The sequence below is a fragment of the Salarias fasciatus genome, chromosome 17 (assembly GCF_902148845.1).
Source record: "Salarias fasciatus chromosome 17, fSalaFa1.1, whole genome shotgun sequence".
In the NCBI taxonomy this organism is placed as follows: domain Eukaryota; kingdom Metazoa; phylum Chordata; class Actinopteri; order Blenniiformes; family Blenniidae; genus Salarias; species Salarias fasciatus.
In genome coordinates this window covers 22111598-22124480 of record NC_043761.1, presented here as the reverse complement: position 1 = coordinate 22124480, position 12883 = coordinate 22111598, and the positions used below count along the sequence as shown (strand labels likewise).

Genomic DNA, 12883 nt, shown 5'->3' with positions numbered 1-12883 from the left:
TACAAAGCACAAACAGTTATTTTTTCGATACTCATAGGCATATATTTTCCTCACTCACAAATAGATGAACAATGATCAGAAACTCTTAAAACTCTGCTGTTAGCCTACAAAACACAAACAGGAAGTAGCTACAGAATCCAGAGAGGCTTTGTAGTATTCTCAATTTTGATATCAATATTTGCACTTTCACTGCAAATGAATGTTGGCTGTGAATATTGGTCCTCAGCCTCCTTTATGAACGATAATCAGTATCGGTCCTGAAAAACATGTCAGTCTTTCTCTGGTGTGGATGCATTGTTGGTGAAGGTATTTGAGTTGGTTGTTAGTGTAGGTGTGTAGGTGACTGGGTGAGCACACAGATTTGACTGCTTTGTGCCACATCATGCATAGTTCTTAAAACAGTTTCGTAAACTGAATAAAGAGTGTTAATTAAACGTTTGGATGAATGTTTGGAGTATGCACATCAACTGGTCCTTTATCCAGTCACAGAAGTGACAAATGCAGCTGCAGTCACAACACTACTGCTTTTAATCAACATTCAATGAGGAATATTACAGGAAGGATTATGTGTATGAATTCTTCAGACCACCCCATAAAACATTTTCATGCACAATAAGTGACACGAATTCTGAATTCTATGGTCCATGTTTTTTTTTTTTTTCTTCACCCATAAAAACTGCAGCTATACAGCAAATGAAAGCCACTAAAGCAGACTTCTAAATGGCACGGAAGCCAAACTCAAGGTGTCCACGACACTCACAATGGTTTCAAAACAACCAGTTTGTTGACAAATGAACTGCATAATGTTTACAACCTTTCAGGAGGTATAAACTTTTTCAGACATAGAATATTTTCAAGCACAATAAGTGGCACAGAATGTGAATTTGACAGTCTGTCTGATTTTCTTCACCTCAATCATGAAACTGAATGGAAAGAAAAACAGTAAAATAAAACAAAAGCCAAATATCCACAACACAGAAAATCTTGAACAATTCCTTAATGACAAACTGTACTCTTTTTCCTTTTTAGAGAAACATAAAATATTGATTTTTTTTTTTTTTTTTAAAAGAATGAAGAAACAGAATGCTGACACAAGAACTGAAATAAAATGCCCTGCACAACACACTGGCCTACTCCATATTTTTCACTCAGTAGCTTGAGGGATTTCCAATGTAAGTCAAAAATATACTTGTCAAAATGTCCTTCAGTGCATTTTTGAGTCATTTGTAATTTTCAAGTGCTGTTCGAAAAACATAATGTAACATTACGTTTTTCAACGAGGACTTGAAAATTACAAAAGACTCCAAATTTTACTCAGTTACAGCAACACAGAAGTAAATACACTTCACAGCCTTCCGTCTCTGCTCACCAGACACTAATTGCTATTTCCTGAACAAATGTAGGACAATATAACATTCATCATATTCTTAACAATGGGAGGTTCAGGGTGGGTGTTGTGAGGCAGCCAGTGGGCCAGAGTCATTTCCCAGGCATCCACCAGATGAACGTTTATTCCTTTGAATATGGCACGAAGAACCTTGTCTTGTTGAATGGAATACCAGTCACTGGCAGAAAACTCCTCAAATCGTGCTAAGCTCTTGGGGTTTGGAGTTCTGATGATGATCAGAGTGTCTGGAGCCCTGGTCAACAGGCGCAACACTGCCTTCCGAATGCTCATCAGTCGCCGGAAGTAGATCTCAACGGGGAAAGTGCCATAATGTGCCCAGATGCCAAAAATGATGACAGTGTTGGCTCCTCCAGCGACTCCGTCCAGTTCATTGGCAATGTAACGCATCTCACTGCTTGAGACAGTGAAACGGATTGGAGGACCATGGCTGCGGAAAGTCACCTTGATGTTATTCTTATAGTCCAGAGCCAACAATGGGCCGGACTGCGCCAGGTTGTGCAGGTCAAACTGGTGGAGATCTGGGTGTAATAGAAACATGACACATGAAATCAAATTGGAAAGAAACTGAAAATCAAACAAGAGATTGTAACAGAGTGAATACCTGGTTGTACTTTGAGGAGGTATTCAAACCACTGCCTGACCGTGGAGTCTCCATACATGTGGATCTCCTTGTGTCTCAGACACTGAGTGATGGCTGATTTTGTGTTGAACTGGTGAACTGGAGTGTCACGCAGTGATTGCCAAACACCTTTGTAGTAATAACCTGCTGCTTCAGACACACTTCTGCTTCTCGCCTCTGGTTGATCTGTTTGTGGCAAAGAAACCCATTGAATCAATCCATTTGTTATTGTTGAAACTGAAAACTGCACAAAAATCCAATTGACATTATGTTAATGGAGTGTAGGACTGCATTTTTTAAAATCTCTTACATGTAAATATCAAATCAATGCATTGGTACCGTTTTTATCCCCTCATCAGATACAAAGGGTTTTTTTTGTAACTTTGTTTTGTTTCATGAATATGTTATGATGGTGGCACTGTACATTTGGATTTACCTTCCTTTTTTGATAGCACAGTGACTTGAGCAGGTCCTGACGCTCCAATGAAGACTTTTAGGTTCATGCCTCTGAAGCAACAAAAAACGTGTCTGACAGCACATCAAGATGAACAAAACTTATGTGTTCAAACAGCAGTGATGGTTGGGTTTTGAGAAAATGTAACTCTCTAGGACATAAACATAAATAATGACAATGGCTGCCTCAATAATGGCATGACTTCCAGTCCATATTCTCCTGGTACTTGGTAATGTGCTGTGGCTGCCCCCTTCATCAGGGTAGCATCACGGTGCGAGGTAGAAGGACCCAGGCACAGGGAGCAGGCACAGTTGGAAAGGGTCTTTTATTTCCAAAAAACTCAGGAACAAAAGGCAAAACGGAGCTGAGGTGCAGGCAGGGACACGGATGCAGACAGACCCACAAGGAGCCGACAAGACACACCAGGAGCGCAGGACTTAAATACAGGGCAGGGCAGGTGAGGCACATTAGGGAGTTAACGAGACAGATGACCAGACAGGAGAACAAGAGGAGCAGGCAGGTGACCAGGCAGGAGAACATGAGGGCAGACAAACAGAACAGGACCCCAGCGCCTCCACGAGGTCGCAGGGGCACAGGGCGTGACAGTACCCCCGTCTCAATGTGCGCCTCCTGGCGCACAACAAGGCAACCATCCCAGGCAGAGGGGGGCAGACTCGGACGGGAAAAGGACTCAGGCACGGGACTGGTGTGCTGCGCTCCCTCGGAGCACAGGACTCAGGCACGGGACTGGTGTGCTGCGCTCCCTCGGAGCACAGGACTGGTGTGCTGCGCTCCCTCGGAGCACAGGACTCAGGCACGGGACTGGTGTGCTGCGCTCCCTCGGAGCACAGGACTCAGGCACGGGACTGGTGTGCTGCGCTCCCTCGGAGCACAGGACTCAGGCACGGGACTGGTGTGCTGCGCTCCCTCGGGCAGCCAGCACGGACAGGAATAGGACGGGTCGGGGCTGCACCTCGGCAGACAGGATGAACCGGAACAGGACGGGTCGGGGCTGCACACCGGCAGCAAACAGGAACAGGACGGGTCAGGGCAGCACCTCAGTTGACAGGACGGGTCGGGATTGCAAGCCGACAGCAAACAGGAACAGGACGGGTCGGGACTGCACGCCGGCAGCAAACAGGAACAGGACGGGTCGGGACTGCACGCCGGCAGCAAACAGGAACAGGACGGGTCGGGACTGCACGCCGGCAGCAAACAGGAACAGGACGGGTCGGGACTGCACGCCGGCAGCAAACAGGAACAGGACGGGTCGGGACTGCACGCCGGCAGCAAACAGGAACAGGACGGGTCGGGACTGCACGCCGGCAGCAAACAGGAACAGGACGGGTCGGGACTGCACGCCGGCACACGATCTGGCGGCGAGCTTCTTTCGCCGGCGGGGAGCCACTGGCATACGGTCCAGGGGAGAGCAGCCTCGCCGGCACACGCCCAGTGGGCGCGGGCTTCTTTCACCGGGGCGAGCAGCCTTGCCAGCACACCCCCCAGAGGGGCGCGGGCTTCTTTCACCAGGGCAGGGGGGGCCATAGGCACAAAGTCCGGGGGCGAGCAGCTTCGGCAGTGGCCAGAGGCAGATGATCCGGGGCAGGTGGAGCACCGCCACCGACAGGTTGAAGGCTTACTGCCTGCTGGGTCCAGAAGTGGTCGGCTCCTTCTGTCACGGTGTGAGGTAGAAGGACCCAGGTGCAGGCAGCAGGCACAGTTGAAAAGGGTCTTTTATTTCCAAAAAACTCAGGAACACCGGAACAAAAGGCAAAACGGAGCTGAGGTGCAGGCAGGGACACGGACGCACACAGACAGACCCACAAGGAGCCGACAAGACACACCAGGAGCGTGGAACTTAAATACAGGGCAGGGCAGGTGAGGCACATTAGGGAGTTAACGAGACAAATGACCAAACAGAAGAACAAGAGGAGCAGGCAGGTGACCAGGCAGGAGAACATGAGGGCAGACAAACAGAACAGGACCCCAGCGCCTCCACGAGGTCGCAGGGGCACAGGGCGTGACACATAGAAGTGCAGTCTATGTAGACACACACTGCATCCCAGCTGAACATGTTTTTACTTGCAATAATGGCGACCTCCAGATCCTGTTCTGAAAGGGAAAAATTCCCCTGAGTCACAAAGAAAAAACTGCAACTCCCTGTGTTCCCTGAGCTGCCTGATAAGTTGTCCTCCTTATGGAAGAACCCCTTATTTATCAACAAAAGCCCGATACACAGAGCTTCCTCCTTGGACTGTGAGGGGCAGGGAGAAACTTGGAATTCTCCGTATGCCTTCAATGGAACCATGATTGGTCGTACACCTGCACCCATGGTTGCCAAAGTCCTGTAGGAAGCCCACAATGCCATCCAAAGCAGATTACTTCCAGTTCGCCATGATGGAGTGACCTTACAGGGAAGCAGCGCTATCTTTCAGAGTGCTTAATTTTTCCTCTTTGCTCCCAGTTTACCATGCTGAGCTACATGAAGGTATGGCCCAGAACCAGCAGTTTGACACAAGATCACTGTGATAATGGGCACCTGCCTCTGTGGACAGCACTGTGTGGTGGAAGCCATGGGTAAACCTCTGAGATTGATGGTGTTACACAAAAGAGATTGTCCACCTCGACAGAGAGAAGGAGGACATTTCCCTGCTGCTGCATGCACTCATCAAAGTCACATAAGCACAAACAATTATTCTGGTTTAATAACATCTCCAGTGCAGCATCAGAACATCAGCTCTGGGTCCAGAGGTGAACTGAGGGAGCTTTCACAACAGCCCTGTATGATCTGAACCTGAGATCAATTCAGGCCTTTCTGGGAATGTCCTCATCATTTATGCATGTATGCAAGCTTCTCTGAACTCAGATCAAGATCTTCCAGGCAAACTATAGTCACCCTGAATCCGCAAGTCTTGAAGTAGACTCTCCAGTAGCTGCAGTGATAGGATACGATGTGGAGTACTATGTATCTGTGTGAGCAGACATGGAGTGGTGAAGAATTTCAGGTGCTCATTGATTGAAGGGCAGAAGACTTTTCTTTTTTTTTTAATCTGTCTTGTCCAGCATCAAAGCAGCAGGATGGAGGTCTGGCTGCTTTCAGGTGACCAACACGTTTCAGATCAGAAGACTATCGCGGTTGTTTGTGGTCAGCCACCAGCCACTAGCTGGCTGCTGAGGCAGGATTTCCAGTTTCAGTCAGATGAGCTCGATTTAATCTTCTGCCAGTCTGGTTAGTGTTCCTTTTGAGCATTCCCACCAGATTGAACCAAGCTATGGGCTTTCCTGGTGTGAAAGCAGCCTGAGATAGTCACTGTTCTAAGAATCTACACATGTGCAGTGATGCTCTCAGGTCAAAACCATGTCCTGCAGCTACAAGGTCTCATAAAAACATTATTGTAGGCCCCGGTGACCGGCAGTGTGTCAGAGACGGTCACATCCCTCTCTGGGCTGTACTTACCAGCTCAGCCTCAGTTCTGAGAACGATCTCATGGGGTTACTGGTTTCACTTTTACTGTTCCTTCTGGTTTCTCTGATATAGTGCATTCTGAAGGGTGTGACAAGTTCACTAATGTCCTTCAAGAGGAAATTTACTCACTGTTGACATAGACAGCAATGTGCATAATGCCTCATGAACAATGTCAGAGTGATTATGCTATGAGTGTTTTCTGGTTCTCAAATGAGGAAGGTCCCGGCTCCTTCAGAGTGTGACAAACACTGTTCAGAGTCTATTGCATTGATAAGTGTAAAGCCTTCTCCACGTTTAAGGTATATTTGGATGCTACTGCAGCATGCCATATAGGAATTGAAGGGAAAATGGCCAGCCCAAATCCATTGGTCTGCCTTTTCATGACAAGAAAGTGCCATTAAAAAGGTGAGCATGCAAAACAAGACAAACTTAGTCACTGTCAGTCAGACTTCTTCATGTTTCTCAAACGTCATTCAATGAAATTTTCACTGCACCATAAAATTGCAGATAAATATCTGACCATACTCATAAAAACTGAAAATACCTTTGAAACAAAATGTTTTTTCGAAGGCCTTTCCCTGTGATTGGTCCTGCTGTGTGAGTGATCCTGTGATCACAGCTCAGCGTTTTTGGCTTGTAGCAGAACCACGGTTCTCCTGTACGGACGTCAGTGTAGTCACAGAGGGGATGCTGGGTCGGACGCATGCAGATGTTGCAGATGGTGGTTTCTTTGACTGAACCTGACCTGAACAGGGCGTTGTAAGCAATCTGATCAGGCTGGTCATAGATCAGCCTGTGGAGCACGGCGACTGCCTCACTGGGGTGAATCAGAGTCACCTGACAAGACGGAGAAAAAGAGCTTTCACAATTTTTTAACAAATCAACGTCATCGTCCCTTCCATCTGTCTCTCCATCAATATGCAGCTTAAGACAAATCTCAAAGTTTTTTGTTTCCATTTGACCATTAAATAAATTATCCACCCAACTTTCAGGCGATGATCTAATTCTGCTAATAGCCTCATTTGCTAAACATCACATCATGTATGAGGTGGTGTTAACATCATCCCAGTAGCACTTACCTCCACCTGGGCAGATCCTTCCCAGAGTAAAGGGAAAACAACAGAGTAGGTGCCGTTGAGATGGTCCAACACTTGACCTGCAACACCTGCATCAAGAGCAGGGCTGTGCAGTCGAACAAGTAAGACATCACCTCCATATTTCTTAGGGCGACCGTGGTAGTCGAACATTGTGATCCTGACATGCAGCTGATCCCCAACGATCCTCTGTCCTCCTCCCTCCTTTGGGAGAATGATGAAGCTGCTGTGGGCCGGATCGCTGGTGTCATTTATTGAACGAGGAGGCAGCAGAGGCGGAGTTTCGGGCCAAGCAATAGAGTTTAATATGAGGTTTTCCTCAACTGCCTCTTCAGGAGAAAGATGTCGGAAGGAACAGAAGCTGTGATTCCTCTGGTGATGAGTGGAAACTTGTAGAGTGGCAGTGATGGGGTCAACTTCATCCTCAACCTGAAACAACCAAAGTTTGAGATCTGAATTCTACAGATTGGTCCACAGTTTGATGTCAAGCTGACAAAAATAGCTCTTTGGTGAAGGTGATAAATGTCTGTTCCCAGGCCAGGTTGGACACGTAGGCCCTCTTTTATCAAAAGGTAACACGGCGATATACGGGCATATGCCCGTCGTACGTCCCTTTGAAAGACGGGTTCGGCATTTGTCAATTTGATCATGATTGTATGGAAAGATGAAATCTCATGACAGGACTGACATCGTGTACACAAGTTTAAGTCAATGTGAATTTGCGGTGCAACACAGAATCCTGGCGGAGCGTGAAAATAATTATAAAGCACATCTCAGACACACCATAAAGCACAAGAAGCACACATTCAGTAGAGTTTAAAAAGTAAAAGAATAAAAAATAAAATAATGCCCTTACAGAATATCTAATAATATTCCCCCTTGTGTGATTAATAAAGGATTTTTAACTTTCAAGAACTCCACTGGTCCATCCTGCCATGGAGAGGAGCGCAGTTTTAACAGTGCAAAAAGACAAACAGTAGCATTTTACCTAAAGGGAGATTAAATACAGAAAGTGGCCGTTCTAGTTTTACCACATTTTATTGAGACATCTATTCATCTTTAATTTAAGCAGCACTGCTGTTCATCACCACCATGATTGTCCTCCAGACAGCATTTTTCTATTTTCCTTTAATTCCACTTTTTATTCTTCCAAAGAGCTCCTCCTGATTCACCTCCACCTCAGACCTGAGAGGATCGATTTCCAGCTCTGAGAAACTTCTTTTTTCGCCAAAATCGCTCCTTTTCCGTGTTTGACCTCAGTGGTCGCAGCCTCAGAACCATGAATATTTCAGACATGTTACTGACGTTAATGACGATCAAATTCAGCCACCGCATTTATCAACACCCAATCACTCAAACGCTGAGATCGACGAGGTACAGAAGTTTCATTAAAGCCACGTGAGCACCGTCCTACGATGAGCTCACCGCTCTGATATACACCCGTTTGAAAGATGGATTGATACATGAGGATCTACACCCAGTGTAGATCTGGGCCTCACAGACCACTGACCATCAGCTCAGCCCCATTTACATAGCGCCAGTTACAACACAGCCATTTCCAGGCAGATTTACATTTATATTTACATTTTAAAATGATTATCTCCCTGTCAGAACTTTGAGATTTTTTTAAATATAATGTGCTCAACAAATAAAATTTACTTTTATCATTATTATGATTATTGTTTAAGATTGTCAGCAACAGTAATATTTCCCAATTTTCAAACAGGTTTTTCTTTCATACTTTCCTGTTCAGCAAGTTCTCACCTTCGGAATATTCTTAGTCATTCTCATTATGAAGATGAAGACACACATAGTCAGGAATAGGAATAGAAATGTGATGGCATGTTTCAGGTGGATCAACTTCATGGTGAGCAGTCCTAATCCTCTGGTGGTTTGGAATTGTACTGCAAGGTAAAAACAAAACACACAAGTCAAGCTAATGAAAAAAATTGAAGACGTATGACAACAATCACAAGTTCTGATGACCTGCGATTGTATATGCCCTCATTTATAAATCTGTAGCCTAGTGTATGCATAAATGTGTATAATGTCAATAGTAGAGACCTCTCAGGCTACAAACTGAACTATTCAGAAGAAGAAGAATCTGCATCTTTCTGTCTCAGCCTGCTTCCTTAGCAGGAACGTTTGGGGTCTGATATGACAGGCTAATGTTAACAACTGGACAAGCTTATGGAGCAGCAATGAAAGAAATGCTCAATTACTGCTGCAAAATCAATGGGTTATTTCACAGAATTTACTCGAGCAAATCTTTTAGAGGGGCTAAAACAATGTTGTTTTTCATAATGATACTGTGTGTTCTTTGGTGTCATCAGTACTTTATTTATTCATTTATTTATTTTTGTGAAGGTCTGGCTGCTTTATTGTGCTAAACAGATTTGCGCTTCCAGCGGGAGCTTGTATAAGGCTTATCTTGATAAAATATACAGTAATTTGATTTCTTGCTCTTTGTGTTTTTGTCCTCACAAGGGCACAGAAACTCAAGAACAGAGAGAGAGAGAGAGAGAGAAAACAAATAACTGAGAAAGAATGGAGAGAAGAAAGATAGGGTGCAAAGAAACAACAGCATCTTTCAATCAAAACCGACGCACCATCGAGCTGTTATGCCTCGGTTGATTGTTCGGACTGTGCGGGCTGAGGAAACATATCAAATTACAAACGAGAACAGCAGGAGAGACCAAACACAGTGAGCCATTAGTCTAACACACCACAGGAAAACATGGTGACTGAGTCGCCATGCGGAAAAAGAAGAGTGATTAAAGATCAGTGTGATCATACAAATATGATTTCTGACCTCTGAGGAGATCAGAAGCTGAAAGAAAACAAAAAGCGTTGCAGACACATGCCAATATATGCACATCTCAAAATCAAGGCCACTATTGTTTAGCAATACAAAACCAGCCAAAGCAGCATGACAAGTATGGTCTCTGATTATTTGAATTTTGATTTAATTACACCATTTGTTTGCATCTATGTACCTCCAAAAGGTTAGGGTAAAAAGATTATTCACTCAACTCTTTAAGAAAATTATTTTCAACACACAAGACTGTGTATTGTGTCACATGATAATGTTTTAAATGACAGAGGTTTGACTGTCTGTGCACAACTGTAATGTGCACATCGTGGTGTGCACACATTGTCGGTGTTAAAATAAAAAATAAACTAAAGATCCCGAGATAAAAAGTTCCTGTTCGAACCTGCAGAACCAGACTCAGTGGTGAAGAGTTTTTGCTGTTCTGGTTGTGGTTATAAAATATAAACAGACAAAAGTGTAGAGCTGAGACAGAGAAAAGCAAACAATACACGTATACCAACCCTGGGTTTCACAACAGAAACAGAGCATCCTATTCTAGAGAGTTCAAGAAGGATAAAGTTTCACGAATACTCCTGCAGTATTTATTAATATGCTGTGTATTTTCCTCCAAGTCACACCAAATTTCTATCACAGTCAGAATCACCGAATGTGGGTCTGAGCAATAAATAAAATTCCTTTTTTCATGTGACTTCTCCGTATTCAAATATTCTCTGGATTATATGTCAATTCAAGTCAGCTGTTTATTCAAGCGTTACTCAAAGTGAAGTACAAAGTGAAGTTATTTTAAACTTAAGGTAATTTCAGTATCCCCACTTTTAGTGGTGTTATTCAGGTATGGGAAAAACAAAAGCCAAAAACTGTAGTTTAACAACTGTAGTTTAACAAATATTTTGGGTCAGTCCAACTTCTTTCAAAACATTTCCAAAAAACCTTACTTTGAGGAATGAGGTCAAAGAGAATCTGTCCAAAAAATTGACTTTTCCAACTATTCCTTCTCATGGGCAATCTATAGAGTAGAAACAAGAAAAAAGATGCAGCATAACACTCTGAAAGATATTTTTGAACATATCTGATACATGTTAAATGTTTAATCTTACCTCAGAGGAGAGTCAGTTGAGGAAGTGCGTAAGCACTGAAAAATCCTGAAACTGATCTTCATCTACAGTGAGAGATATCCTATGTTTGACTTCCTGTTCATGATGGCGAGGACTGTGAAAACAATGCAGTGATGCACATCTGACTGAATGAATGACACTACGATGGAAAACCTCTCACTTGGAAACAGAAGTGGTGTAAATGGATGGATTACCTCAAGACAAAGCCACAGGACAAACAGGATTTATACTGAAAAACACACACAAAAAAAGAATCACAATCCATTCGACCAAAATCATTGAAATAGCTCTCAGCCTAACTAGCAAAAGAAAAAGGATCAAAAAGGCAACTCCTGATTTGAACTCGAACTGACAAACAGGAGAAAAGTGGGTGGCAAAAAAAGAAAAAAGGAGAGGCCGCAGGTGCAGAATCCAATATGGAGGTGTGGTAATGATGGGTGGGATTACTTATTGTTTGAAAATGTATTGAGAAGCACAACAATGCCACCCTGGGAATTTCACCCAGAGAATTATTTAAACTAGAACGGTACACAGGTTTGTTGCTCAATGGCTCAGAGAAGCATGAGACGAGGTTTCGAAAAATAAAAATACAGACTTTATTAAACAAATAGGTTTAAAAGAAATATCCCACGTGCATTAAAACTCAGTCAGGTTGAAAAGGGAAGACTGAGTCTGGCTGAGGCCTAGTGGACGGATCCAGACTAGTTTAGGGGAGGGACCTTCCAAAAGAAAAATAAAGCAACTTAAATCACCAAACCGGTGGCAAACAAGGAAACCCTCCAACTATGTAAATAATTTTACGACAAAAACACAAAAAAAGATAAGAAAAGACAAAGCAAAATCCAAATTCACTGGGATTGTGGGTGAAGTCAACCTACACAAAGGAAACAGGATCGGGGCTTACCAGGCAGCCAGCAAATCAAAAGACACGGGGGGGGGGAATCTACACACCACGTGACAACACGTCACTGCAACCAATGGATCACCATCCCCAAGGGATCTGGCTTGACTGGGGACCCACAGTTCCTGTTACAAAAAGAGAAAAAGAAGGAAAAACAAATAAAATACACAAAACCCACAGAGAATAGACAAGAAAAGAAACAAAAATGAGGGTGGGGGGGGACAACAATAACAGACATTTTAAACAATATAACCAAACAAAGAAACAATAACCACAGTGTAGACTTCAACAATAAACACACACACACACCAAAAAAAGAATAAATAAAATTCAGCCTGGCATCCTGACGTGGACTCGGGATCCCTCGTCGTTCCAGTCCGGCTGGATGGCTGAGCCAAGCCAAAGCACACCAGCAAGGGGTGTAGAAACAGGGTAAAATACTGGTGTGCAATGTCGGGGGAGAAAAAAAAAAATCAGCATTTCTGGAGGGAGAAGCTGCCGGCCTCGGCTCTAAGCCTGCAAATAACATTAAAGTCAGTATTCTGAAGTGCAATATTGTTCATTGCCAAGGAGCCAATACTCACAAGTGAGCCAAGTGAAGGAGTCATGGATAGTTGTACAGCCACGCAGAGAGCCTGAGAAGGGGAAACAACTGCAACCAGCTACACCAAGCCAGCCCCAGCAGCGAACGAGCGATGCAAATTGCCGTCAGTCACACATGCAAACGTGCTGCAGAAACAACACGAGTATTGTGGATCGGTGAAGTGAGAGGGAAGCAAAACTTACACTTTTCAATAGTGCAAAGCCCTCAAAGCAGACCAAAAGCTACCATGCAGAACTACGCCGCAGCCTGATTCTGCCCAAGCAGCACCACCGCAGCAGTGTGACATGAGGAAAGCAGGGCAGGTGTCAGCCAGCAGGTAAAATGCCCCCTGGCCCCTCAAGGCAAATTCCCACAATCACACCATCAGCTGTGCGGGAGAGCCAGCAGAG

The 12883-nt window shown here is 44.3% G+C and overlaps 1 protein-coding gene across 4 annotated transcripts; it reads right to left on the bottom strand.

Moving 5' to 3' along the window:
• Nucleotides 1-505: 505 nt before the first annotated feature.
• On the bottom strand, nucleotides 506-12544 carry LOC115404560 (NXPE family member 3-like). 4 transcript variants are annotated; one of them, XM_030113952.1, is made up of 12 exons: nucleotides 12475-12544; nucleotides 12239-12330; nucleotides 11941-12015; nucleotides 11184-11218; nucleotides 10972-11083; nucleotides 10810-10880; nucleotides 8806-8945; nucleotides 7027-7470; nucleotides 6492-6784; nucleotides 2464-2534; nucleotides 2010-2213; nucleotides 506-1926 (listed from the first exon to the last, which is right to left on the bottom strand). In XM_030113952.1, exons 5-12 carry the CDS (start codon nucleotides 11031-11033, stop codon nucleotides 1376-1378), a joined length of 1836 nt encoding a protein of 611 aa, XP_029969812.1. In that variant the 5' UTR covers nucleotides 11034-11083; nucleotides 11184-11218; nucleotides 11941-12015; nucleotides 12239-12330; nucleotides 12475-12544; the 3' UTR covers nucleotides 506-1375. The 4 variants fall into 4 exon arrangements, with proteins under 4 accessions (XP_029969812.1, XP_029969811.1, XP_029969814.1 ...); XM_030113951.1 differs by lacking the exons at nucleotides 12239-12330; nucleotides 12475-12544 and having other exon boundaries at nucleotides 11894-12027; XM_030113954.1 differs by lacking the exons at nucleotides 10972-11083; nucleotides 11184-11218; nucleotides 11941-12015; nucleotides 12239-12330; nucleotides 12475-12544 and adding an exon at nucleotides 9651-9693 and having other exon boundaries at nucleotides 10810-10873.
• Between the last annotated feature and the right edge of the window lie 339 nt (nucleotides 12545-12883).

Bases quoted from the DNA above. Each gene is read 5' to 3' on its own strand.
- LOC115404560 (XM_030113952.1), bottom strand. From the start codon at position 11,033: ATGAAGATCAGTTTCAGGATTTTTCAGTGCTTACGCACTTCCTCAACT. The intron at 10,881-10,971 runs GTAAGATTAAAC...TCTACTCTATAG, and splicing joins TCAACTGACTCTCCTCTGAG to ATTGCCCATGAGAAGGAATA. The intron at 2,214-2,463 runs GTAAATCCAAAT...TGCCACAAACAG, and splicing joins TGTGCTATCAAAAAAGGAAG to ATCAACCAGAGGCGAGAAGC.